The sequence below is a fragment of the Seriola lalandi genome, unplaced genomic scaffold, assembly GCF_002814215.2.
Source record: "Seriola lalandi dorsalis isolate HSWRI2012SDOR001 ecotype SW California unplaced genomic scaffold, Sedor1 jcf7180002054267, whole genome shotgun sequence".
In the NCBI taxonomy this organism is placed as follows: domain Eukaryota; kingdom Metazoa; phylum Chordata; class Actinopteri; order Carangiformes; family Carangidae; genus Seriola; species Seriola lalandi.
In genome coordinates, this window is record NW_019524820.1 from 156,152 (window position 1) to 183,122 (window position 26,971).

The window sequence follows — 26,971 nt, forward strand, 5'->3', positions numbered from 1 at the left end:
ATGTGTAAGCTCTTGGCCAAGACGTTTCTCTCCACGTTTCTCATCCATGAAATGGTGAGTGACAACCTTAACTCCAACACAGGTCCACAATATTTTGACGAGTTAGTTATTTAATTATTATTATTAAAAGCAACTTGAGGAGTCTGGAAGATTTAAATGTGTAGTTTATCTCTTTATTAAACCATCCTGGGCTCTTTCTTTATACATACAAATGCACTCAACAGCTGGCATGGAGACCAATTTGATCGATCGTTCCAAAGCCTTTTGCATAAAATCACAAAACGCTTCATTTATAAAAATACAGATGACAATGGAAGCCTGGCAAAAATATATTACAGCTTAATATACATATATATAAATGTACATTCAATAAATACAATATGAAGTATTCTTGAGATGTATTATGGCTATCATGTAGGCCAGTCCATCACAAATTTCATTTTTATTTTTTAAGCAATTTTTGAAACATTTGACCTTTCAAAATAAGGGCATATTGTAGACTGAGCTTAGTCAATGAGGTAAACTATTTCATTTTTCAACTATTGACCCATTCATGAAGTTTTCAGGCAAACTTAGCCTTTACTGCATCATGAAAGAAAATGACCAAAACTAAAGAATGCATGTCCCTGCTGGACTGCACCCTCAATGACCTTAACATCTAATATGGCTGCAGGGGACGAAGAGCTTTTTAAAGTGACCAGTGACACAATAACCAAGATGCAATCAAAGAACAAGCAAGGCTTCAAGAGATCAGATATTAACACAGAACTCATATTCAAAAATATATATATATATATATATATGTTGATTAAAAAAGGTATGTACAATGACCACTGTGATTCTCCATTCAGCAGATAGTAAATATTTCTTTGGTCCCTGTTGATTGTTGGCAATTAGTGGTTAGGTAAAGACAAACATTAGGGACAAAGTGATCATTTTGCACATTTAAAAAAACAAACAAAAAACAAAAAGATGTGCCTAAACTATGCCTGTCAATCTGAATCATTTTTACATTAACAATAATCCAAGTTCACATAAGTAAAGAAAACACACCAGTCCAGGATTTCAAATTACATTAAAATCAGTATAAACAGTACATGTAGGCTACAAAAGCATAAATGAATGATTACAAATATATGCAGCAAAAGTTACTGTGAATTTGTAAAACTGGGAGCACATCATCACAAAGAAGCCTGAAACATTTTTCAGCAGCAGAGAGAGCGTTCAGAGATAGGAGAGAGCTTATGAACAGACTGATTTCCAGCACTGTCATTGAGGTTGTGTTGGTTGCACTGGGAGTTGAGGAAAAACAGGAAGAATCAGAAAAAACGCAGCAGTCCCTATATATGTCCAGTTACTTGCAGAGGCCTTCCCAGTGTTGCTGTGTGCTGTCCATCTTTGGGTATGTATGTAGAGATGGATAGTGTGCATGATGTGGGTGTGTGGTCAAGTGCAACTTCAAGCATCGTTCTGCCCAAAAAGACTGCCCTGCATTTTTAGCTTGTGCATCCTGGAAAGGAAAACAAAAGAGAACAGTGAACAGGAGAACTCCTGCTTCTTATGGTACACAACAAGGCTCATTTTTTAGGTGGCCCATCCAGACTCCATTTAGAAGAAGCTACTTCTTAACTTACCTTCTCTCTTTACGGCTCCTGTTGTCCTCTTTTGACTTGACAAAGACTGCATCTTCTCCTCCCCTGACAAGGTAGGCAAACTCTCCTTCCTTTGGACTGAAGATCACCCTGGAGTTCCACAGGAAAACAATTGTTGTGAATGTCATTTTAAATGGAAATACATAAATATCACCAGGTCTATTCTGTGTCTCTGTGTTGCTGACAGCTTACTTGGACTGGGTCTCCCCAGACTTGATGCGCAGTTTCCGGATGTGGAACATGCTGCTGCCCCACCAGTTGGACCAGCTGATGATCGTGTCCTTCTCCCAGCGCATCTTCACGATCATCAAGTCTCCGATGTCGACATCGGTGGTGATGAGGAAGGACAAAGTGCTGTTACCGTTCATGACTGGCCTGCAGGGTGAAAGGAAATGTGATGTTCAAAGGTCAGCCGCTCAGTTTAAAGGCATCCTTGGCATGTGTGCATGTGTGTGTCAGCATACATGTTCGTGACGTAAATAGCATGAGGGCCTTTAAAGTTTGTTTAGAGTCGGAACGGTTGGAAATACCATGTTGACTATCTCTTTGCTTTTTCTTGTAATTTGCACATGCATGTGTGTGTGTGTGTGTGTGTGTTTCTGGTGTTTGGTGTACGTACAGGACAGAGGAAATGTCATTCTTCTCTCCATGGGTTCCAAACAGGGAAATCTTCATTGGCTGCTCTGTGAAGCTCAGCCGGTCCTTACTGAAGAAATGAACCTTCACTTGGTAATGGAAAACTGTGAGAGGGGAGGAAGCAGAAAGTTTACTGAGGGTCAGTTTTACACTTTATACACTTTCTCACAGCTTGACAGGTTCCCAGCAACTGGTCCATGTTTCTCATAACACGACTTAAAGTTAGTTTAACACTAGAAAAGCCGTTATGTAACCTTGATCTTTCTGTCCTCATGTGACACTCATAGTGCTGCATTTAAACAAAATCCTCCCTGGTTTCATTTACACACCCTCGTATATGACTATATAAGTGTGTACCAAACATACTAAGCTTTCAATACAAATTTGCATCTCTAAAATATTATCATCTCACTGTGCAACAATAATACTGTTGACTTGTTCCAAAATCTTAAATAAACTTTTCCATTGACGGTGCATTACATATAGCGGTGTCGCATTACCTTAGCATACCCACTAAAATACCCATGACCTCCTGTTCATGTGACCTCCTGAGTGTTTGCTACTTGTTGTACATATGGGCTCGCATGAAGTGTTACCCTGTCCACAAATCGTGTGTGGTCTATTTGTAACAACACTAACTGTACTAATATTAATTCCATCTCCGAGCAGTCACATCCAGACTAAGCACATTCAGCAACAGTAGCTCACACACTGGGGATTACTCCAGTTGATGTATGTGCATTAATTAACTCAACTCTCACTAATCCTCAGTAAAGTACATGACTTAAGCCAGAACAAAACCTACAAATTCTCCTTTACCTAAATATTACTGAGAGATACAATATTCCTTTTAGGTACTAGATGTCCTTTTTTCTTGGTATTTACCTTTGTATGGCATCATGTCACGAGTCTTGAGGTACATCTTCGTGCTGCGGGCCGTGCGGACCTTGTTGATGTTGTAGCCGAGCTTGTTGCAGCGATTCTTCCTGCAGTTGAGGCACAGTCCTTTGTTAAAGGCCTCTTTGGAGTTGCAGCGGTACGCAAAACTCTGCTGCTGGGTGTTCAGCAGAGAGTCGATAAACAGGTGGATGGAGCGCTCGTGGGAGCATTTGACGAGCTGGTCCATGTCTGCAACACACACACAGAGCAAAGACTTTATGAAAGCTCCTCATCTATTCCCAGGTAATGCTACGCAGAGAAAATATCTTCCTCATTTGTGGCTCTTTCTGAATCTTCACGTCAGCCACCACTGAACGCTGACTCAGATGGTATTTCTCACTTAGTCCTGCCTCGCTCAGTTAAAGAACTTAGCAAAAGCTAAGAAGCAGTGAACCAGCAAAACAACACGCAAGGCCTTTCATCTCTACGTATAAAAGAACATGTCTGTGACATACTGTGAATCCGTAGCTGTTATGACTGGAGGCAAGCATATTGTAATTGTAGCCCCTGAGAGTCAAAAGTGTCTGTACACGTACATGAACCTGTCTTGATGATTCACAACACTGTTGTTACAAAATGTTCACTTTAATGTGAGCTGAGTTGTGTATTTATGGTGCAGTGTGTCACACAGAGGAGGTGGAGAAGATTGATACCACCAGGTTTGAGCAGATGTAACAGGGTCTCCCTAAATTTAACTCTTGTAGCGTGGTGACACTTTTATAATAAGGGCAGATGCTTGCCAACACAGAGGCAGAGTGTGTGGACTTCATACTGACTGTATTACCCTACTGCCAAAGTGACTGAGTGCTAACAAACCACAGCATTTGCACTGTATAAATTAAAACCTGAGTAAAGCCTCTAAAACTAATTACAAACAGCAGGGAGGGTTTGTGGTACATACTTTGAAGTCCCTTGATCCCTTCCATTGCAATCCCTAGCAAGGTATTCTGGATATCGCAGCCAGGCTGGAAGGTGCCTCCGTTGGGGTAAATGTCGATGTGGCCCACAGGCCTCTGGATGCCGATGCTGCGGTCTGGGGAGCCCCTGGTGTTGGTGTGCAGGACGTCCACAAACTGGGCATCGCCTCGGGACAGGGTGCTCTGGTCATCTGCATGCTCAAAGGTGGGACCAGCCGGATCCAGACCTGGGTAGAAAGAGGAGAATGGATGTTGTGGATTAAAAACTGTACATTTAATCATTAGAGTATGTGTTTCATTTGGACTCTTTCTGCCGTGTGCAGCTCTGCAGACTCACTGCAGCTCAGAAAAATGTGAAGCAGAGACTGTGGGCTCTTAATGGGCTACTGCTCTCACAGTAAACACACCATTATTCTAAGCAGGTCAGAGAGACTTCAAAGCTGGATAAACTTCATTGTGACAAATAGGGGGATTGGAGCTACTAACTGACTATGTGCACACATACAATACAGGCCTGGAATGTAACTGGCGACAGATTATATTTCATTGGCGAGCTGTGCTGTTTTCACGAGCTGGGCTGCAAAGAAAAGTGCTCATACATTACAGTACAGTACAGCCTGTTCACATGCATACTTTCATTAGCTGTAGACATATAAAGTCTTTAAAACACACTACACATGGTCATACTTGATTGGTAAAGAGGAGGAAACACACTGCGCTCAAAGCAGAATTTACCTTTGATGATTCCTTTACTTAAATCACTTATAATAAACTAATCAATACTAAAAAAAAGTTGCACTTAGAGCCGACAATTTTTTGTTCATAAATTCAGGCTTAAATCAAGTGTTATTATGTGAAAAGGTGCAGGTTTATCCACTGATTAATCAGAACTGAGAGTATCAGTACTTACAGTATCTATCTATGCCCCCCTATGCTTATCTGTAATGTAATGTAAGCAGATGATGATCCATTGGTTAAGTTAAGGTTCGCACCTGTGATCCTGCTGATTTTATGGTCAGTGAGGTCTCCGGCGATTCCAGCCACATGTGCTCCCAGACTGTAACCCAGCAGGTGAATCCTCCCCCAGGGCAACTGCAGCTCATTCTGGAAGGGAAGAGATGGATGAGATGTGTCAGAAAGCTTGACATGTTGACGTACCTTAGAAATGGTTTAAAGTGAATCCTGCAGACTTGGTGGAAGGAATTAAAACCAACAGTGGGCCGAACCTGGCGAAGCTCTGCAGCACTCAAGTTCAAGTCTTAATAGAGTCTGGGACATTATCCAAGGCAAGGATTAATTTGTGTTATTTTATGCTTTGCCAACATTTTGCAAGCTTTAAACTTGGAAGTCACGTAAACAGAGGATGCCAATACACCTTGAAGTTGTTCATATAAATGCTGTGCTCCACTTAATACTGAGCCTTGTAATGAGAGGCCGCTGTGAGCCACAGACATGGCCATAAAACGCCTTTATGGATCTTTTACAATCATAACCAGTAGGAAGACATATCCGCTGGATACAAAAACATTACATCATCAGCTACAGATTCACCAGCTGCTCTAATTTCTTTGCTGGCAATTTTAACAGGATAATTTGGTTATTCAATTGCAGTAGGTCAAAGGCAACAATCAACAAAGAGGATGTGGGAAATGTGATTCTATCTGTAATTTAGCTGTCAATCAGCTAAAACACTCACTTGTAACCAGGTAACAAACTTGGCGACATCGCGGCCCACTAGTTTGGTGTAGGCTGCAGAGGTCGGGTAGTGCTGGTTGGCACGGGTCAGCCAGTCCACCACAATGACATTGGCAGTGGGCTCTCGCTCGTACAGCGCAGACACCAGCTTGTGCACCCAGCTCTCAAACATCCCTGTTACCTATAGTTAAACACACACACACACACACACACACACGTGGTCACACACATTTCTAAGGTCAGTTGCAAGATAGTGTGATATATTCTGGCCTTAGCCCTCGTTCTGTGTCCTGTGGTTGGAGAGCAGCCAGAGTGTCATCAGGTTCACATCTTGTTGCTTGACTGGCTATAAATCACATTATAGGAGATGCATGGGCTGTTCACAACGCTAACGCACTACTCTCAGTCTGTTTTCTCAAAAATAAAGTGTATTTTGAGAATACTTGCTGTTACATTAACACTTATCTCGGTTTTACTGAATGGATGTTCATCAGCTGAGCCTGAATCACAACTCTCAATTCACTCTGTCAGTTCTTGGACTTGGTTCATTGTTTATGATCAGTTAGTTAGGTTGTTCCAAATTGTGTTAACATGACTCAACCCCCGTTTATTTTATGTTTATGCAACATGCTGTTTTATAAATTTGAAGTTTTTTGTCAACATCATCATTACACAAACAGATACTTAAGTAATGAAACACCCACAACACAGACTGATAAAAGCTGCTAATATAGGCTACCTGTATAGATTATTTATGCTGAGTGACATACCGTCCAGCCATGTATCACAACGAAGGTCTGTGTTTCTGAGTTGAATTCACACTCTTTGATGGTTTCTGGCCTTCCGGCCACGATGTAGCACATGTCGTCATCAGGGATGTCTGCCGTGCGCAGGGAGAACTTGGACACAATGTTGGTGTAGTTTGTCAGCCATTCAGCGGTGGTCGGCAGGGGAGAAGTGGAGACTGTGGGGTTTACTGTTACAACACACACAAAGAGAGAGACAGACAGACAGAGAGAGAGAGAGAGAGGGAGAGAGACAGTATGCAGTAGGTTATTAAATTGTTGTGGCATGATAGAAATGCAGATGACTGTTGTCTGACCGGGGAAAAGATAAATTTGATAAATTAGATTTTTATTACACAGTTTAATCATGTATATTCATACAATAATCATGCAGCTGTTGGAAACACTGATGTTTTGCAGAAAACAAAATAAATTAAACCGTCTTCAATAAAAAAAAAACATGCATGCAAATTATGAAAACTTGCTCCAGTCAATAATACTTAGCGAGCACTAATCTCACCAGCGTGACTCGCTCAAGCAGCAACAACACTGAGACATAGAGCATGGTAGTGTCGCCCCCTTTTGTCTCCCCTGCATTTTTACTAGTGAAAGTATCTGCATGAAACCACTGTTAATACCTGGGTTTGCTAAACTTGAGATACATGCATTAAAAATGGATTTAAAAATTCACCTCTAAACCAATCCCATTCTTTCAGGGAGTCCGCTTTAGTAGAAATACAGAAATGAAAAAAATTGAATGAGTCCAAGTGATTTTAAGTGGAGATTGTAATGTTTTTCTAATTCAGCAATAAAACGGATGCTCTTTTATACTCCTGCATTTTAAATAATATGATTTTAAATGGATTGATTTTTTCATTATTAATGTTTTCTTTTTCCCTCTTGTCTGTCTTCAGACAAAAGGCCCCCAGCAGCGGCTTTTCTTCCTGCTCACATGAGGCTCAATGCTATGAAATGGGATGCAGACCTGCAGACCAGAAAACTTTTCACGGGGTTATTCTCGGTCAACGCGTAACAGCATGCATTAATTAACCTGCTTCCCACTTATGTTGACTTCATTAAAGCTGCCGATATATCATGAAAATAACATCCTGCCAAAAAAATTTTTTTTTTAAATGCAATGTTAGCTCAGTCTTACCAAACACAGTGTCGGTGGTGGCTTCAGGGACAGAAGAAAAAGTTAAGAAAATGTTTCCCAAAATTATCCAAACAGCCAAAAAACTGATATTTTCTTCTCCCATATTATTGAGCCTTTTTTTTCTAAAAAAATATCCTGAATAAAAAAATCTCTGGGTGTTGGTCGAACAGTTTTATATCCAATCGTTTAGTATAACACACAGAGCACCGGTCACAGCGCTGTATGGAGTTGCGGTTAAGGACTGAAGTTTCTTCTTGTGGTCTGTCAATGTTGCCGCTCCAAGTCATCTTTATGGGTGGCTCATTTGAATATTCAGACACGATTGGCTGAAGTTTAGAGGGCGGAGTTTAACCTTTGTCCCTGATCTTAATCACCAGGAGAAATCATTCACAATCTTCCGCATAGGGGAGCTGATGCACTGCTACCCCCAGCCCTCTGTACACAGTCTAATGTCAACACTATTATTAGACTTGATTATCAGCTACGAAGCTCAATGAAGTTGTTGGATTTATAGGAGACTATACAAGAAAGTTGAATTGGACTCTAGACTTTTTTTGTGTGTGAAAATGAATATGATATAGTTATTTCATGACTTATGTTATCCTGGTGTAAAGAACAAAGAAATTATCTGGAATTTATATGTGCAAATCTTTTGTGAAGAGTTCACTTGCATGATGGAGGTGTTCATTTTCAGGGAGTCCAGTTTTGTGGCCAGAAATGTGAAAAAAAAAAAATCAAAGTCTAAATGGTTTTAATACAGAGAAATGTCATTAAAAGGAGGTAATGTTTTTACTAATTGAACACCAAAACTGGTGTATTTTTATACTGTAACATTGAAAATGATGCGATTTTATCGGTTTGATTCATTTTTTGGTGTTAATATTTTCTGTTTTTTCCTATTGTCTGTCTTTAGACTAAAGGCCCCTGGCAGTGGCTGTTCTTCCTTCCCACATGGGACTGAATCGTATGAAATGGGCTGCAGACTATGCAGACTTTTAATGACCAGCCTTTTGTCTTTCAGCCATCTTTCTCTTCCCAGGGTCAGAAGTGAAATAAATTGATTGGATTTCTTATCCCTCTAAATATAATAGTAATAATACACTTTTTATGTGTAGCCCTTTTCTTAACACAGTTACAAAGTGCTTTACAAGGAAGTGAAATGAACAAAGAATCAAAAAGGAAATGAAAATAAAAACAAGAAATTGAATCATTGTGAGCAGTCTGCTTTGTTAATCCAACATGAAAGACGGATCACATATCACTGATGTTTATTATACCTATGTTAAATCTGAGTTGATTTTATTGATGGTGTGGCCTGAAAAGCCCTGACAGAGGCAGCTGCTTCTTATGGCATGGAGAATATCCAGTACATCTCAGAAAGATCTTCTGAGCAGTGTGGGTGTGTTACAGAGCCCCCCACTCTCATTGGTGGAGCCCTGTTTATATCCATTCTATGGTTGAGCCGTCTATATTTCGGAAACCGTGACAAAGCACAAAAGGATGAAAAATGACCTCAACTTCTTGTCCCATGCCCTCAAATCGCATGAAGACATAAAACCTTGAAAAGAGAGAAAAGCACATTCCTGGCCCATGTCATGCCATGTAAAACAAAAACAAGATGTTTAGAGACACAGAGCAAACTTTACGGTGGCGGTTAAACCTACAGTATTTGTGGGGACATACAACAAGCTCAAAAAAATCCAGACATGAGGAGGATAAAAGCAGGCCTGAGAGAAATGCCACAAACATTTGATGAAGGTGGCAAAACACGGACACAACCAGAAAGATTTGTTACATCAAATAATGAAATGTTTCATGCTTCATGTCGTATGGGCTTTGCATGAATAAATGAATATTTAGTATATTCCCTTTGTTTGCCAAAAGGTAATTCACAGACAAACAAATGTTATCCTATCTTAGCCCACATTACTACGTTACTTATCTTGGGGGGCAGTTACACCCCAGGGAGGTCTATCTCCTTTATAAACAAATTGTTACACTACTAGTCATAAAGTATCACAATGTTAATTATGATTTTTAAGCTGTTTCAGAGGGCCGATAGTCTCCAGGGCCCAAGACAAAACATTTAGTTTAATGCAAAGATGGGACGAATAAGACAACCTGCATGTAACTGGTTCACTTTTCTTCATGAAAGACTGACATTTCCTGCATGATTGAACCCTTTTCCTCAGTAATCAACTACTGCTCTATATTTACCTTCTCTAAAAGGTTCATTTTATCGTGCATGTTTGAATATACAGTATGTATACTTATATACATCTACATGTGTTAGGAACGTGATGCTTATGGTCCGACCAGCAGGCCCGACCCAGTGATTAGACAGAAGGACAACGCCTTTCCCTCAGCCTGTGATCTCAGTCTTGATCTCTGCATTCACTGCGGTCACTGTGCTTGACCCTGAGGGAGATCCACGGTGAAAAACCACAAGGCAGAGATGTTTCAGCATGACTGATGAATATCCTGTATGAGACACACCCAGGCAACATCATCCAAATGATGTTTATCTTTGTGGAAGATGAGTTTTGCGTTTGTTTGTTAGTTTTTTTTTCTTGTGGTGGTTTCGGTCTGAATTCAGATCTGACATGTTCCAGTTAGTTTGGCGTCTGACCCTGAGAACCTGCTGAGGAAATTAAAAGATCACTGCAGAGAGAACATAGATTTCCTGCTGGGGAGGAATTCCTTCACTTTCCTGTTGCTGCTTTTTCTTCTGAAGTCTTGCGAATCTAAAAGGCTGCACATTTGTTTTGAATTTCTCTGTTTGCATTACTGGCAGAGCATCTTGTAGCCTGGAGCATGTGCAGAGCCACACGGTCCACTTCACAAGTCTACTGGATGTTTTCGGGTCCATGTGTCATTTTGACTAATTGCAAATATTTAAATAAGCAATAAACACATCCCAACTGTTTCTTTATCCATTTCACTTCCTGCCTGAGAGTTTACTTGTGTTTACAGGGTCTAAAAGAGCAGACCACTGTAGAAAACACTCTCTCTGCAGGTGTAGCTGCAGGTGTAATTTAAACCACCAGTCACAACAACATACAGTCAGTCGTGCACACACAAATCCATAAAAGTGAGACATAAACCTCATGAACACGTGTTTAAGCAGCAAACACACACTCGCAAACCCCCCGAAATGGTGAAATCCTCGATATAAATGTTCGTTCTGATGACTCACTGAGAGGCCTGATTCTAGGAAAACCGGAGCAGGGGTTTGGTTTCACAGAACGATGCAGCATAAATATTCTTGGCAAGCGAATTTTCAGGGGCCCCTCTGTTTAACCATGTGTGTACAGTATGTGGCTCACAACCTAAAGAGTGCGTTTAATGCACAACCAGCAGATGGGAGATGTGACGGCTGATTTTCATGTTTATTGAGTGTTTTCTGGTAACTTCTAAACCTAACATTAGTTGGTTTTTCTCTGTCCCTTAAACTGTATTCCCTGCATGTTGCTTCCTGTGCAAGGCCATCCTCTCGTTGTTTTTCATTACTTCATTTTCACGGATCACGTTGTGTTCTCCTTTATCTGGATGTTGCCACCTTCTCTCATTGCCATCTCTGTCCAAATACGACAGGAGCTCTAATGACCTTCAGGAAGCTCTGCTGAAACCTTGAAGCCAGCTGGTGAAAATAACATCGAAGAAATTCTCTTGAATCATGGTTTCACAAGTCATAAGATGTTCACTTGTGGCGTGAGAGCTATATACAACACTACACTTGATCTTAGCTTTAATTGCCCATTCAGAAATCCCTCGGAGGAAAACCATTTCCAGGGCAGAAAGAAAGAAAGGCGCCTCTGCGGGAGTTGGGCTTTTATGAGTCTCTTAGTAAAGATACTGTGAGGTCATGAAAGGGTTGCAGAAAGACGGAGAGTGTGTGTGTGTGTGAGGAAGGCAGTATTTTATTCCTCTATTCAAGGGTGACATGAAGAGGTTGTGTTATACACTTGTGTGTGGCAGTTTAACGAGGAAACTAATTGATGTGCATACTGTGTGCAAGTACACGCAATCTGTGCACTGAGCGTGTCTCTTGTTTGTATCCACACTGTGTCAACTGCGTGCACCACTTTCATGAACCTTTCACTCCTCACTTTCCAGTAAGTGAAACACCAGTTAATCTAGAATTCCTGTGGAAAAAAAAGAAATGTTGTGTCTAAAATTTACCTCTGTTGAATTTAGGAGCTAATACATTTTGTTTCCAAACTAACCATTATTTTTTGTTTTATTGCACATGCATGAGCCTTGAATACTTTTTCAGGTGAAAAAGCAGATAAAATCACCTCTGGGGCTCCGCTGTGGGCTGTTTTGCTTTTGCAGAGTCTTTTGGAGCATGCATTCCAATATATCATTGGCAATGTATCCTGTATGAGTGCTGGATGTGTGGACAGGTGACATGCATATAGAAATATACTGTATATATGTATGAAACCAAACTCCAAGGACAGGTGCCATACCCTAAAGTGGCACTCCTACATAGCCAGTTAAGTAGGCATGTCTGTGTAAATACATCTACAGTATATGTACATGTATGTGTGTGTGCATGCATGTGGTGTACATACACTACATGCAGAGGAATGAGTACAAATAGCAACTATGTTCCTGCATCAGACTGCAAACTAACAATTCTGTATTAACACTAATATTGTTATATATGAACATTAACACACACACACACACACACACACACACACACACACACACACACATACACACACACACACACACACACACACACACAGGAACAAATGGGTTGGAGGCTGTGCATCTGTTGCTGTGTGTCAGTTGCTGTCCTTTATACATTGTGTCCAGTACACACATGCATACACACATTTGTCACGAACACAGAGTCCCAGCAGGAATAATTCGAACATAAAGCAAGCATGCATATATCAGTGTGTGTAGATGTGCACACATAAAGACACACACTCTGCAGTGGCTGTGTCTGTTCAGTACAGTTTTGTGTAGGCTTTCGCTCTCTCTGAAAGCCACAATACCTTGCTTTAACATTACATAAGCACTCTTGCTCATGTGTGTCAGTGGTTTGTCTGCATGTTATGAGTGGAATGCAGCAGACCAGAAGCCTGAATGAGTCCAATGTTCAGTCCATGACAGCAGCTGGTCATGGTAGTGGGGGCTAAAGGGAGACTTGGGTTGTTTCGTGTGCAGCAGTCAGCACCAGTCTGGTCTGACTGGACTTTCTCAACTCACTGATGTCCCAATTCAGGAGAAAGAAGAGGTTTCATAACTATTAGATTGCAACTGCACTAGGAGGTTCCAGTGTCTGGGTGGCAGCACAGAGAGAGGGTTGCACATGTGGAACTGGACATGTACTTCTGACAATGTGAATTTCCTATTTAAATTCTTTGAATTATTTTGCACCCTGATCTTATTTCAGATATTGGGTAGTTAGTAGTGTACTGCAATTGTTAATTCTACATATGATTGGCTAATGAGTAAATGAATTTATGAAGTAGTTGATTAAGTTGTTTTGTTCCTTGTGCGACCAGTGACAGAAAATGATGCAGAAAATAAAAAAGATTTATCAAGTGATGGATTTTGTTTACAATGTTTAACATCCCATTTATATCCCTGGATGACAGAAGCCCTATGTTTGACTCTCCACGTGTTTCTCTCCTGAATGAGGTCTTGGACCGTGATGCCCCATCTTGGCTCAGGTCTGTTCTTTGCTCTCTTTTCATCAGTCTGAGCTGGATGTTTTTGGCTGACAAAGGACTTGGCTTGCTTCATTCCTCTCATGCTGCTGCCCAGCAGCCCGGCATGAAGTCTGGGTGTTCTGCACATACACACTGTGAGAGGCCTATTGTTTCTACACTGATCGGATCTGTGGTTTTGCCCAAATCCCTTAAAAATCCTGAACAGAAATCTCTTTTAAGGATTACAATAGCATTCTCATAAATTCTCAAAATGTAAAACTAGACCATCACAGTCTGTTTACAGGTCTTAGGGAGGTCCTGTGTGTGACTGAAGTCAGATGATAAGTTTGAAAATGAAAGAAAAAGTTGAGTTCTGAGCTGAGGCTAGGCATTAGCCTGTGCTAGCATAACACACCTAAGCTGTCATGTTGCATTATGGGTGATATAGGTAACAGGTTTTGACAAGGAAAAAAATGAGACCGAATACAGAATATTTTTATTTTTCAATCCATTTTACAAATCTTGAGGAGAGCTATTTGACAAATACTTTCTCAAAACACATTTGTGGTGAGGAACACAGCAGACTGTTTGACACATTTATGTACCTATCTGCCTCTTTCTCTGCATTTTTCTATGGCTCACAACGCTGACACTCTGCAGACCTCCTTCTCTCCCCTGCAGGTCAAGCTGTTGCTCTGAGCCTCATTTCTGTTGAAACATAAAAATGGATGTTGTCACAGCTTTGTTTTCTCTCAGCTGTCCAAGGAAGCTCTTGGTGGATCCACCTGTGGTGGTCTCAGGCCCGGAGCCTTGCAGACCGACATATTGAAAAGCTTTTGCACATAAACGTAGCATCAAACGAAACATGCAGCACAAACATTCGACTCTGCCTCAGCTCCCCTGCTGCAGGGTCTCACATTCACATGCACTGCAACTGACTCAGAGATGTGAACCAAGCGTAGTGATGAAATATGGTAGAAGATATTACTGACAACCTGCTGTGTGATATGATGTGAATTCCACTGTGTTTGTCTGTTTCTCACATGCAGGGCAGAGGTGTGGCTCTGGCCCCTGCTGTAGAGATCAAATTACCTGCTATATGATCACATGTGATCATGAAAGGAAAAAAACATTGTTTGTCTGATACAAAAAAATGCAGTCAACTTAACTCACTGCTCAAAAGTTTATAAATCTCTATAAAGATGCAGATTCAGTCTGGTCTTAACTCACTGTCCTAATTATAGAACATTTTTGTGATATACAGTGGCTTCAGAAAGTATTTGTTTTGTTGTGTTGTGGATTTAATTTTAAATGGACAAAATTCTGGCCATCAAGCTATGCTCAATAACCCACATTGACAAACTGAAAACATTGACATTAATTAATTTTTTTTTTTTGCAAATCTTGCCAATTACAGAGAGGTCCTTGAAGAAAATCTGCTCCCAAGTGCATGTGACTCGGGACTGAAGCATCACCTGAAGCACAACCGTGACCTGAAGCACACAGCCGAGACAACGCTTAGTGGCACCAGGACAAGTCTCTGACTGTCCTTGAGTGGCTCAGTCAAAGTCTAGACTTACACCCCATAGAACAGCTGTGGACAGACCTGAAGATGTTCAGATGCTTCCCATCCAATATGACAGAGCTTGAGAGGATCTGCCAGGAGCAATGGGATAAACTGCCCAAATCCAGGTATGCAAAGCTTGTAGAGACTTGTCCAAGATGGACTCAAACCTGCAATTGCTGCCAAAGGAGCTTCTACAAAGTACTGAATTAAGGGTCTGAATAGTTTTGTGAAAAAGAGTGTCCAGCTTTTGACTTGTAATGATTTTACAAAACCTTTTAAAAGCAGGTGTCCTCTTTCTCAGTGTGGGTTAGATCTCAACCCAGTTGAACACCTGTGGGAGACTTTAGACTGATGTGTTAGACAGCGCTCTCCACCTCCGTCATCAAAACACCAAATGAGGGAATATCTTTTGGAAGAATGGTGTTCATCCCTCCAGTAGAGTTCAGAGACTGGTGGCCCAACACCTTACTATACTAACACCTAATATTGGTTTTTCCTTTCATTCATCACTCATCTGTATTTGCAGCTGGAGGAAATTAGCTTGAGTTTCTGTGAAACGGATATAGATGTAGATATATACGAAGGAAGAAAGAGGACAGAGACACAACAGACACACAGACATGAAGGACACGTCAGTTAGCCGACTCCTCAGGACAGACTTCAGAGAAAATAAATTTTCCAAAGTTCAGGAATCTGGGTAAATGATGTTGCACAGCATGGGGGTGACACAGGGGATCAGTGCTGTGTGTGTGCGTGTGGGTGAGTGCATTCCTTTTATATTGACCTCAGTGTGAGTGTGTGCTTGCATACACATTTTCCTGCTTTTAAGTGTGTGTGTGTGTGTGTGTGTGTGTGTGTGTGTGTGTGTGTGTTAGGCGAGGTGTCTGCGACCTTCTCCACCTCAGACCCTGTGTGCTCATCTCCCCACTGCTCCTTGTCATGCTGATTTAAGCTGTTTGCTCTACATCTGGTGGACTATTTGTAGTTAAGAAGCGGTCAGTCGGGGTGAGATGAAGAAAAAGGTGAACCAGCTGCAGGGACCTTAATACATGTACTGATTTTATCCCACAACATCCTCTCACTCACAAGTCATGTTCTGTAGGCCTTTTTTTTCCTTCAGTGTTCTGTCATTTGTGTCTGTAATTTGCATTTTTTTTAAAGGTGATTCTACAGTTAAGCTCACAGTCAATTAATCCACACAATAGCATTAATTTGATGTCTAACAATTAATTTAAATGAGCAGTTTCTGCTCGTATTTGTGATTATATGACACCCTCTAGTGGACAAAAAGAAAATAACAGAGGAAAATGAGGATTAAGATTATAATTGACCTGACTGCTCCATACATTTCCATACGAAACAGCAGGATGGGGTAGACGGACAGGCTGGGAAGATGTTGGCACAGTTACAAACTGATGCATGCTGGTTGCTGCGTAGCTGCTGACCTGCAGGTTTGATATGATGACTGGGGTCAGCTGTAGTGCCAAAAAAAAAAATTATTATTGACTGTCAGTTCATTCACACCATTGGGTGCAACATGAGTAAGCTGGTGTATAAAAAAATCATAAGAAATATAAATGTTTTTATTTAACATATTTGACAGACAGTGCAGAGACAAATACACCCAGGAAAAACAAGGCAGGAACAAGTTAACTGCATTTTTGAGTAAAACAATAACTTTTACAATATGATCTAATAAGGTAAGCTGTTATAAACTACTACATCACATTGTTTCTACAACTTTGGATAATTCAATTTTCATTTGTGAACAAGAAACTTTCACTTTGAGGACCTTATCATGCTTGAGTGACCACACAGCCTGATGTTGGGTACTTCCACAAAAATATACAGTATGTCATCCATTACAATTAAGGACACATGATCTGCAGAGGCTTGGAGGAGTAAAGTGTCTTTTGAAAGAGAGGAACTTCACTGCTATAAAGGGAACTTGGAGCCAGTTATAGATGAGATTCAATGAAGTCAGGGTTCCTTAGCTAAATCTGGAGCTCAGTACTAATATAACACTGACAGTAGGTGTATAATGACCTATGAGTGTGATGTACAGGGGTCAAAACTGCATCCTACAGTCCTCATGAATCATCCTACAAAATAATTTCCTGTTGCATATAAATATACATACATACTCATGGATGAGCTGGACAGTGTGCTATTCTGCAATGAGAAAATTACATAACAAATACTGAAATTTACTGAGGTGCTATGTGTATAAATGTCATGGCTGGACTCCAACCAGTTGTCCCAGGATACCCACTGGATTTGCCGTTGCAGCCACTAGCTTCTCACCTCATTTCTTCAGTCTAGGCTGGAGGTCTACTTGTGTAATAAATCCATTTTCATTGGACACTGATTAGCACTCCCTCAGCCATCTGGAAAAGTCTCAAGGCACCACAGTAGCAGTCCGATTGCACATTGATACAGTATGTGATACTAGAAGTCGCAGCTTGGTTAGTGTCTGGTAAGGTAACAATGTTGAGTCAAAGGGGGCGAAGTTCAGTGCGTGACCTGAGAATATTTACCCCACCCCTGTAATACAATAGGAAGCTCTAATAGACAAGTTGATTTCAAATAGTTGCTTCGGTACATCATGCTGACTCACAAAAGAGTTGTGGTGTTACGAGTCTGGGAGCATTGTTTTAGTAGCACAACTTCATAAAGACAAAAAATCTTTTATTCTTGTAGGCAGCTTCACCCTGTGAATTTTACATCCGAGCTCCACTAGACCGCTGTGCTGAGCATGGCATTAAAATAAACCAAATAACACTGTAAACAGAGGGACAAGAAAACATAACACTTTTATGCAAAAAAACTAAAAAACACACTTGAGTTACAGAAAACTTAGGCTGACACATCATACATTAAATTTTAGATTTCATCACATCAGTGCACACAAACGCTCCAAGCGGGTTTACTACCTTTACCCAACAGTCACACAAATCAATACTATATACAAAAAAAGCACTGATTGAAATATTTAAGACAAAAAAAAAAAAAAGTCTAAGAAGCTTGGATAATCAGAATGTAACATTTCATTTAAAAACATTTTCTTGAGCAGGGAAATTTCACCAACCATCTGTTTTAAAAAAAATAACGTCAAAGAGGAGCCTCAAGCTTTGAACAAGTTAACTTCCACAAAAGCTCATTTAACGAGGATGGAAAACTTCCAAAATGTTTTAGACAAACTGGGATACAGAAATGAGACTGGTGAGGTTAGGTCCATCAACCTACGTGTCAATAAAACATCTGAATTTACAACACAGAGCTCAGACGTGACTCTCCACAAACAGGCCAACCCACATACACGACACATTCCTGTAAGCAGACAGTCGTGTTTAACAAACAAGGTAGGTTGGACTGAATGATAAATATGAGGCAGGTGATCACAATGTCACAAAAAAAAATGAAGAACAAGAAAAATAGGTTTCCATCAAGAATGGATTGGAATTGTGTCAAAAAAGATTTTTTTATTTTAAAAAATGTACAAAAACAAGATGGCCACATCTTCCCTGATATGACCTCCTGAAACAGTCCCACTATTGTCTTCAGATAAACAGACATCAGTAGCGCCGACCAAAAGCTCCACCCTGAAGCCCGCTGCCCTGCATCAACTGGTTCTGTCTGTTGAGAGCTCCAGAGAGGGACTGAGATGTTCCTGTGTTCATGTAGCTTCCACGACTGGTGAGAGTGAAAAAGGTGAGCTTAAGTTCATCTTAAAAGGGATAACATCAACTTTGAGACTTAATTACAGCTGATAGTCACTACTTACCCTGCCATTCCTCCACGTGCCATGTGGCTCTGGCCTGGGATAGCACCATCTCTACCTGGAGTTGAGAAGCACAACATCAGACACACAGACCTAACACAGTAGTTAAAGCTCTAGACTGCCATTAAGCAGGACACCAACTATACACCGTTTTCCCTCAGTCTGCTACTATATCTATGCCATCTGCCACTCCAATCCTCAGAAGGCAAAACTACTGTACTTTAAAATGTAAATCATGCTATCACTAGCAGTACAGTCATTACACACAATACTGCACAAGTATTCATACTTTGCCATGTTCTGTCTCCTTCCATCTTCCGTCCAGAGTCCCAGTCTCGACCTCCTTCCCTAAGAAAAATAATAATAATTTTTTACATTATCTATCTTATTCATGAAACATGGCCGTGTTGTATTCTTTCTAAGTTTTATGAGGCTTAAAATGGAGAAGCTCAGAATGTTGCTCACCTTGGGTTCATGCGCTTGTCATAGCCTCCACCCCAGGCCTCTCGGCCATCTCTGCCATGCCTGTCTGACCTGTCTGAGAAGTGCTGTAAGAGGAGAGGAGACGGTTAGAACTCTCTCACATCCTGCTCCTGTGCTGTTGTTACAAATTTTAGGCTTCAAAGATTCACGTTTTACTGTTCTTTAGGGCAGTTGGTCACCGCTGATCTTTGTGTCAGCCACACACCAACCCAATGACCGTGTGGGAGGAGGATCCATGTCTCTTACCTGACCATCTCTGTCTGCACCTATGCCACGAGCGTTGTCCCGCCTGTCCATCATCATGTCATCTTGGTAACGGCCCCGGTCTCTGTGGTCAAAGTCCTGATAACGTTCCTGACGGCTGAAGTCTGAACGGCTATAACGGTCGTCCATGGCCATGCGCTTATCAGGCCAATCATCTTTCCTAAAAAAACAACAAAACAATGAATTTCACTGGCTGAGCTTGTCTCTATCTGGATGATATACAGAAGCACTGAAACTCACACTCTCATTATTGATGATATTTTAATACTGATTGAGAAGCCAATTGAAATGAACCTCTGCTTAAGCAATAAATCCATTCATCAATCATCCTGTTTATCATCACTACACCATGTCTGTTATTATTTACCTGCCATCCATGTCATAGGGCCTCTTAACGGGCCGCCGCTCCTGTTCATAACGCAACTGCTCCTGCTGCCGTCTCAGCTCATCACGCTCCCTGAGGATCCTTTCCTGCTCCCGGCGCCTCTCATACTCTATACGTAGCCTTTCACGCTCCAGGAACTGGCGCTCCATACGGTCTGCATCGAGGCGCTGCTTCTCAGCCTGGGAAGGAAGCCATTCATCACGACTATCAAATGATATTGCAATTGCTTTATAAAAAGAAAGTTGACAAATGGCTGTATGAGAGCAATGGAAGAATATATATATATATATATATATATATATTTCTATGAACATTTTAATTGGAAACGGTGTATGTATTCAACAGACTAAGATTTGCACTAAGAAATGTGGGTAGCACAGATATCAATGCAGTGAGAAAGAGAAAAACCCTCCAAGAAATACATAAGAGTAGCGTGACAGTACCTCCAGCCAGTGTCTCTTCCGGATCAAGTGTTTCCTCTCTTCTCTCTCCCTGAACAGGCGGATTCGCTCACGCTCGCGATCTGGACGATTGTCACGGTCGCGGTCACTGAAAGAAAAGAGCACGGATCAATCCGTGTTCAGTGAGACACCACCAACAGACGAGCACCAACTGTCTCCTAAGTATGTAGTGTCTTGAAAGATAAGTGAGAAAATATAAGTTAATAGTGTCCAGTGTAAAATCATATTGATCAAACATAACTACAATGACTTCTTCAGCCTTCCGACAAAGATCTACAGGTATCTACAGAAACAGATGCAGGACTAAAAAAGCTATTTCACATGGACCTCCACACGATAAAAATCTAAAGAAGTACAAGATTGTAATTTCATCAATTTCGATGATTCTGTATCAAACCATATTAGAGTAGGTTGAGATTATTGTTTCTGGGCCCTTTGCTGATGATCCTTACGTGTATCTGCGTCTTTCCACCTCTCTGATCTCCCTCTCTCGTTGTCTCTGCCTCTCCCTCTCTCTCTGCTCCTTGATCTGGTCGAATGACAGGATGTCTTTCTTCTCTTTACTAGGTGACTTGCGGTCCCGACTCTTTGTGCTCTGGGGAAAGGAGAGCGCGAAAGACAGGATAGAAAAAAGTTTAAGTTAGAGGCCGATTGCAAAAACACATTATAATACATTGTATATTAGACATTCTGTATGGTGTATGTTTACTTACTCGCTCCTTGCTTTTGGTTTTGACGCTGATAACAGGCTCTCCTTTGGACTTATCCATAACTACAGTCCTCTCATTTCGCCCTGTGAAAAACAAATATGGTTGACATTGTCAAGAATATACAAATAATAAGTAAATGGTTTCAAGAGGTAACTTTTCCAGCATTTACTTGATACATAGAAACTGGGAAAGATCTAAATTTTCTCACCTTTGCCATCTTTTCCTTCTCCCTCAGATTTCTCATCCTTTCCATCAGACCTACAAAAAACACAAACAGTGTGAGCTCTATCAGAGCTATATTAACCAACATTTTAACCAACAATTCAGTGACTGATTTACTTTTCTCCCTATAGTTGACAGCTCATCGCATCATTGTATAAATCAGGATCTCTCAACTACTGAGGTTACAGGTTACCACTGGGTAACGCCATACTAAAAATGTCTGCACCCATGATATTTAAAAGGCACACTGTATCAAAATACCAGGCCGCTAGGTCACTTTTAGTAACAGACATGACTCATATACAAGACAGCTTGTAAGCGATCTTACTTGGAGTCGGAGGAGTGTCTCCTGTCGCTGCCAGACTTCTTGATGTCATTCTTGTCTGCTGGCTTCTTCCCTGCCGGCTCATTTTTTGCCTACAGTTACAACAAGAACATGTTTATTCACAAGAGCTGAATGAACAGATTCAGTTTAACATACTGATCATACCAAAAAAGTTATATTTTAATCTTAGCAAAAAGACATTATTCAGTTTATAAACCCTCTCTTGATTTGCATGTATTGTTTTCTCCTGTCAGTGCCTGCTACAGGAGATTGAAGCCATAAACTGAAAACTTAGCAACAATATGTTTGATAAAAGCTAAACAACTATAATGTAAATAAACTTAAGATTTATTTTATTTTTATCCTCGAATCTTAATCTGAACAATCAAAGTGTATGTGTTGATTAAGACAGTTTCCACAGAGATTAAATTCAATAAAAGGAAACTGTGTTGATTCACTCAGATTCATGAGGTGTTTATCTGGGTGGGACCTTAGTTATTAGGGGACCAATTAAAAGCAGTAAAAGAAAAAGTCTTCCCTCAACACTCACCCGCTCCACAGAGATCATCCTGCCGTGCAACTCAGTCCTGTGAAGGTGGCTGATACACTTGGTGGCCTCCTCTGTGGAGGACATGGTGACAAAACCATAGCAGCGAGCCCCGGGGCTCTTGGCATTGGTGACCACCTTTGCACCAACAACCTGCAGGACATTAAATTGAAATGATCAATTTTACATGAAATATAAATGATTTGTAGGAATGTTGACAATGGTGAGAGATAGTTTGCATAGACTAACTTTGCCATATTTGCTGAAGAGAGTCTTCAGATCAGTCGCTCTGGTTGTGGAAGAGAGACCGCTGACCCACAGATTCCTGCTACTGCTTGCTGCAGCACTACTTCCAGCGGCTACACATTTACAAAATAAACGAATAAGCATATACCCATTGAATATGAAAGATACAATAGGACATAAACCGCTTCATTCACTCACCCTTTTCATCTTTTGACTCTGTCTTGCCATCTTTTTCCTCAGCGCTAAAGACAAAGAAAAAAAACCATAAACATACAGCAGTGAGGACACCTGGGCTCTCCTCACCTAAGTGTATTTACTTATGTGTTTTATGGTTGAATAAAAAAGTTGACAGTGATCAGCCCATCATGTACCATAGTGCCGTGCTTTAACAGTGAAAAAAATGGAACTATACCCTATGAAAATCACAATACATTACTCGTTAATGGGTAATAACGAGGTAATAGGTGAGTGTAAGGAATGACAAATGAAAACGGACAAATGCACAGAACGTTTTTACCTCCAAAAGAGCATCCAAATTTTTCTAGCACAAAGGAGCCAATGCAACAGAGATAGCCATTTTGGTTTCTAGTAGACAGAAAGCAACAAACCTCTTTTTCAGATCATCGCCCTCTACAGAAGAGGACTCTTTCACTGTCGAGGCTGAATCCGCAGCAGCTTTCTCTTCTGTCTTCTCATCCTCCTCACCCTTCTTAGACCCAATTTCTGAATCAACGGTTTCACCCACAGCGCCCTGTTCGCTTACACTAACAGCCTGCGAGCTTTTGTTTTCAGCGTCAAATGTCTCTTCTGGGACATTCTGTGTGTCCCCAACCTCTTTGGTGTCAGTCTCCATAACATCCCTGTCGCTCTCCACATCTCCAGGGGCGGCTTTGTCAGACACACTGTCTTCCCCTCCGGCGGTGGCAGCTTGCTCTTCTTCAGGGCTCGTCTCGTGGCTCTGGTGGTGATCTTCGTTAAGCGGCTCAGATAAACAAGACCCGGCTACTTTGTCATTTTCTACGGATTTAACAGGAATAGAATGGCACAGAGTTTAATCACTTCTGAAACACAGCAATGGTTAACGAGGAACTGGCAAGGCCTGGATTAGGAACGTCATGACCACTGGTCTGTGCTCTTACTACTATGTATTAAAACGATGAAGTAGTCCCTAATGAGAGACTGGAAGAGAACCCAAAGGCTGGAGGACAACCAAGCAACTAATGCGGCTAACACTTTGGCTCAATTCTCAAGTTGAACCACTTCACTCTGTTCACCTGATCCAAAGCAGACAAAGACTTCAGTGCTGAAGAGAGCCACAAGATCAGCAGTGCAGCAGTGGAGGCTCACTGTAGTCCATCTTCTTTCAGACTTTCCAAGTGTCCATTTGTATTGACCAGAACTTCAGCTCAAGTCCAGCATATTCATATCCAGCTGATTTCTGAGTCAGAGTCTTTAAAAAGATGTAATGGCTGAGGAATCTTGATGGATCTTCTTAGTCTTCATGTGGCAACCTAGAAACACTGCAATCACCTGCAACAGCTCAAACCTCCCTGACCATGAAATGTAATTGCTGTCAATGTGCATCAAATTGTTAACCACCGTCATTTTACAACTTGAAGAACGTTATTGGTAACTTGACCAATATTTGATGGGGAAATTATCAATTATGGATAACCCAACTTTCAGCACAAATGCAGCAATTTCCTTTGGGCTTCCAGTCTCTCTCTAAGCAAAGTGTTTGCATTCCAAGCTCAACACTGTAAAAAGATGCCTCCACCTTTTTTTAAACCCTTTTCTACAGTACCTGTTTCTTCTTTCATGTCGTCTGCATCTGGATCCTGTGCCCAAAGAAAAAAGATGCCTTTATGAAACTGCACGTTTGTGGCACTTATATTTACCACAGTGTCACAAGCTTTACATACATGAAAAATATTAGTGAGGGAACATACCATATTGACTGATGAGCACGTCATATATTCATCCTTATCTGTCATCTCAGACTCGTCCAACTGTTAAAATAAGTACAGCACAAGTACAGCAACATTAAAACTTGCCAAGTTAAAAGATAAGAATTAGAGGAAGTTTCCAGTCTCGTCTCACCTCTGGACGTCTTGCTTCATCCTCTGACTCGAAATCCCTGTTGTCATGTTCATCGTCATTCATCTCTGCGTCTTCTTCATGGAGGTTCTCTGTTTCCTCGTCATCATCCTCGGCTGGTATTCCATTGTCGTTATCTGTCTCATCCAGCACGTTCATATCGAGGATGTCCATTTCCTGCATGTTCTCATGATCATCCTGCAGATCCTCCTGACAAAGAAATGGCAGAATTTGTTAAAAACAGTAACAACAATACAACAGCATGACCCAGAGCCTAACAACTTATTTCAAACATTATAAAGGACTTTCAAGAAACTTACGTGCCCATCATGGGAGTCATCCTCAAGAGTGCTGTCCTCTGGTTCATCATTCTCTTGCCTGGTATCTACACAAAATATTCTTTATTTTAGACCAAGTTTTCATTGGGTGTCTAAGAGCTACCAAAGAAACCTGTTATGTGTGTACATTACAACCTCCAAAATTATCATGCATATATAGACCAAACAAAATTGAACATTTTCAAACTCATAAAAGGGTAGAATTTGTGGCAGGGCTATTGCATTGGCAGACATTGTGCAATGGACACACACTTCAAGAAAACAGACACTTCCCCACAAAAACCTAATCACATATAGAGGTATGACTACTCCCTTTGACATGGACAAAAACTCAAGGCTCAAAGCAAGGACCACCATAAACCTTTTAGAGATTTAGTCAGTACTAATCCTCGTTGCTCTGAAGTGCCCAAGGAAATTTACACTGCTCAGTTTTTTTGTTTTATTTATGTAGTGTCCTTGTGTTACGTGAAAGGTGCTTAAAATTTAATTTATCATTATGATTTTCATCATTAATATTATTATTGTAAATGCAAACTGAATAGTGAAGCATTTATCACTCTGTTAATTTCACTATATTATAAATCAAATTTGGTAAAAGAACACTGATAAAGTTTATCATAAAGTATGCTTAATCAACAATAACAAACAACTTTTCATCCATGTTCAGGTTGTACATCCATGACATCTAAAACTCTATTCATTTAACACCTGTTTCTGGTCATCCAACCTCTGTATAACCCATTGTATCCTCCCTGAAGTCGAACTCAATAACATGACAACTGAGTGTACAGCTACGCTCTGTACTCTGACAGATATGTGAGGTGACTATAAATAAAAGTACAATTGGTAAACGTCAGATTAGAGTCTCTCAAACACTAAAATATTTTGTTGCTTCTTAAGGCAATGTGCACAGGCATTAAGTACCACGAGACCAGGTATCATGTGTCATTTGGCAAGAAGAGGACTCTCCAGTGTTGTTTCGTTTTTACTGAAGATAATGAGACAAGACCTTGAGTCACATTGTACAAACATTAAAAGCTTAGGTTGAGGCGTGTGTACAGCTTGTGCAGACTTTACCTCTGGCAGCCCGCTTAGGTGTAACGTTGACTTTCTTTGGTGCTGAATCTGTAGCCACAATAATTTCATCAGGATTTCCACCCTCCTCCTCGATGGCCTGTTTATGGAAAATAACCCCACAATGTATTCTTTAATAGATTGTACAAAGAAGAATGAGGTTTTCTAAAAAACAACGTCAAATATGTACAAAGCCACGAAAAAAACACATTTAGCTGTCAGGTGTTTGGCGCAAACATTGGCTAACGGTTAGCATTAGCATAAGGTTCAGGTCAATGGGTTCGTATTCGTAAACTCACGTAGCTTCGTGTTTATACTAGTTTGGCATGGTGAATTCACAAAGCCAGTAAATGCATGCTTGTGTGGTGATTCTGTTCCTAGTTATTAAACAAGACAGAAGTCAGAAGACCTTTTTCAAACGCTCCGACAGCACGCTCTTGACGCCCGTGGTGTCCAGATTTCGTTTCTTCAGCTCGGCCTTCAGATCGATAACTCTCAGCTCGGACAGCTTGCGAACCTCCGCGCCCTCCGGAACCTCCACGTCCGCTGATGGGTCCGCCATCGTTTTTCTTTGTGAAAATAATTCCTCAGCTTGAAATGACCTTTTTATGCACTTTATTTACTACTGCTACGTGACGGCTGCAGGCAGCTGGCTTGCAAAACTACTGCAAAATGGAGGCAGCGGCGAGCAAGTGACGTCAGGGCGCATGCGCAGTACGGTTTTAGCGCAGAGACGAGCATTACACAGGCTGCATTTGGTAAAAAAAATTATGAATAACAAACACATGTTGAAAAGGAAATACATAGTCAGGGATGGCATTGAACTGTTTTTTTACGTTTGCACAAAAAGTTGATACAATTCATTTTCAAAGGTTAGCCTGTGTTTTATTTACTGCCTCTTAAATACAGAACACATATCAAACTTGATCTACAGTGTAACGGGTTATAATGTGCCGATTATAATTTAATGCAATGACCACATTAAATGACAAATGGCAATGTTATAGCCCCCCCCCCCC

At 40.9% G+C, this 26,971-nt stretch overlaps 2 protein-coding genes across 2 annotated transcripts; both read right to left on the minus strand.

Moving 5' to 3' along the window:
• Positions 1-151: 151 nt before the first annotated feature.
• Positions 152-8,048, minus strand: lpla (lipoprotein lipase a). The gene is made up of 10 exons (XM_023405229.2): positions 7,781-8,048; positions 6,610-6,815; positions 5,841-6,020; positions 5,137-5,248; positions 4,129-4,371; positions 3,174-3,416; positions 2,272-2,392; positions 1,845-2,027; positions 1,635-1,742; positions 152-1,510 (listed from the first exon to the last, which is right to left on the minus strand). The coding sequence occupies exons 1-10, from the start codon at positions 7,881-7,883 to the stop codon at positions 1,459-1,461; spliced, it is 1,551 nt and encodes a 516-aa protein (XP_023260997.1). The 5' UTR covers positions 7,884-8,048; the 3' UTR covers positions 152-1,458.
• A 9,642-nt stretch (positions 8,049-17,690) lies between these two features.
• safb (scaffold attachment factor B) lies at positions 17,691-26,639 on the minus strand. The gene is made up of 21 exons (XM_023405240.2): positions 26,362-26,639; positions 25,956-26,052; positions 24,861-24,925; positions 24,544-24,750; positions 24,393-24,452; positions 24,248-24,281; positions 23,052-23,460; positions 22,642-22,685; positions 22,447-22,556; positions 22,201-22,350; positions 21,654-21,742; positions 21,312-21,361; positions 21,107-21,186; positions 20,846-20,988; positions 20,376-20,481; positions 19,915-20,111; positions 19,530-19,707; positions 19,266-19,348; positions 19,090-19,148; positions 18,804-18,858; positions 17,691-18,712 (listed from the first exon to the last, which is right to left on the minus strand). The coding sequence occupies exons 1-21, from the start codon at positions 26,512-26,514 to the stop codon at positions 18,595-18,597; spliced, it is 2,487 nt and encodes an 828-aa protein (XP_023261008.1). The 5' UTR covers positions 26,515-26,639; the 3' UTR covers positions 17,691-18,594.
• Between the last annotated feature and the right edge of the window lie 332 nt (positions 26,640-26,971).

What these genes read in the sequence shown, in the direction of transcription:
- lpla (XM_023405229.2), bottom strand. Translation starts at nt 7,883, where the DNA reads ATGGGAGAAGAAAATATCAGTTTTTTGGCTGTTTGGATAATTTTGGGA. An exon ending in TAAAATCAGCAGGATCACAG is followed by an intron (nt 4,372 to 5,136) that starts GTGCGAACCTTA and finishes CTTTCTACCCAG; the next exon opens with GTCTGGATCCGGCTGGTCCC. An exon ending in TCTGGGGAGACCCAGTCCAA is followed by an intron (nt 1,743 to 1,844) that starts GTAAGCTGTCAG and finishes GTGGAACTCCAG; the next exon opens with GGTGATCTTCAGTCCAAAGG.
- safb (XM_023405240.2), bottom strand. Translation starts at nt 26,514, where the DNA reads ATGGCGGACCCATCAGCGGACGTGGAGGTTCCGGAGGGCGCGGAGGTT. An exon ending in ATGACTCCCATGATGGGCAC is followed by an intron (nt 24,751 to 24,860) that starts GTAAGTTTCTTG and finishes TTTCTTTGTCAG; the next exon opens with GAGGATCTGCAGGATGATCA. An exon ending in GTGGAAAGACGCAGATACAC is followed by an intron (nt 20,482 to 20,845) that starts GTAAGGATCATC and finishes CTTTTCTTTCAG; the next exon opens with TGACCGCGACCGTGACAATC.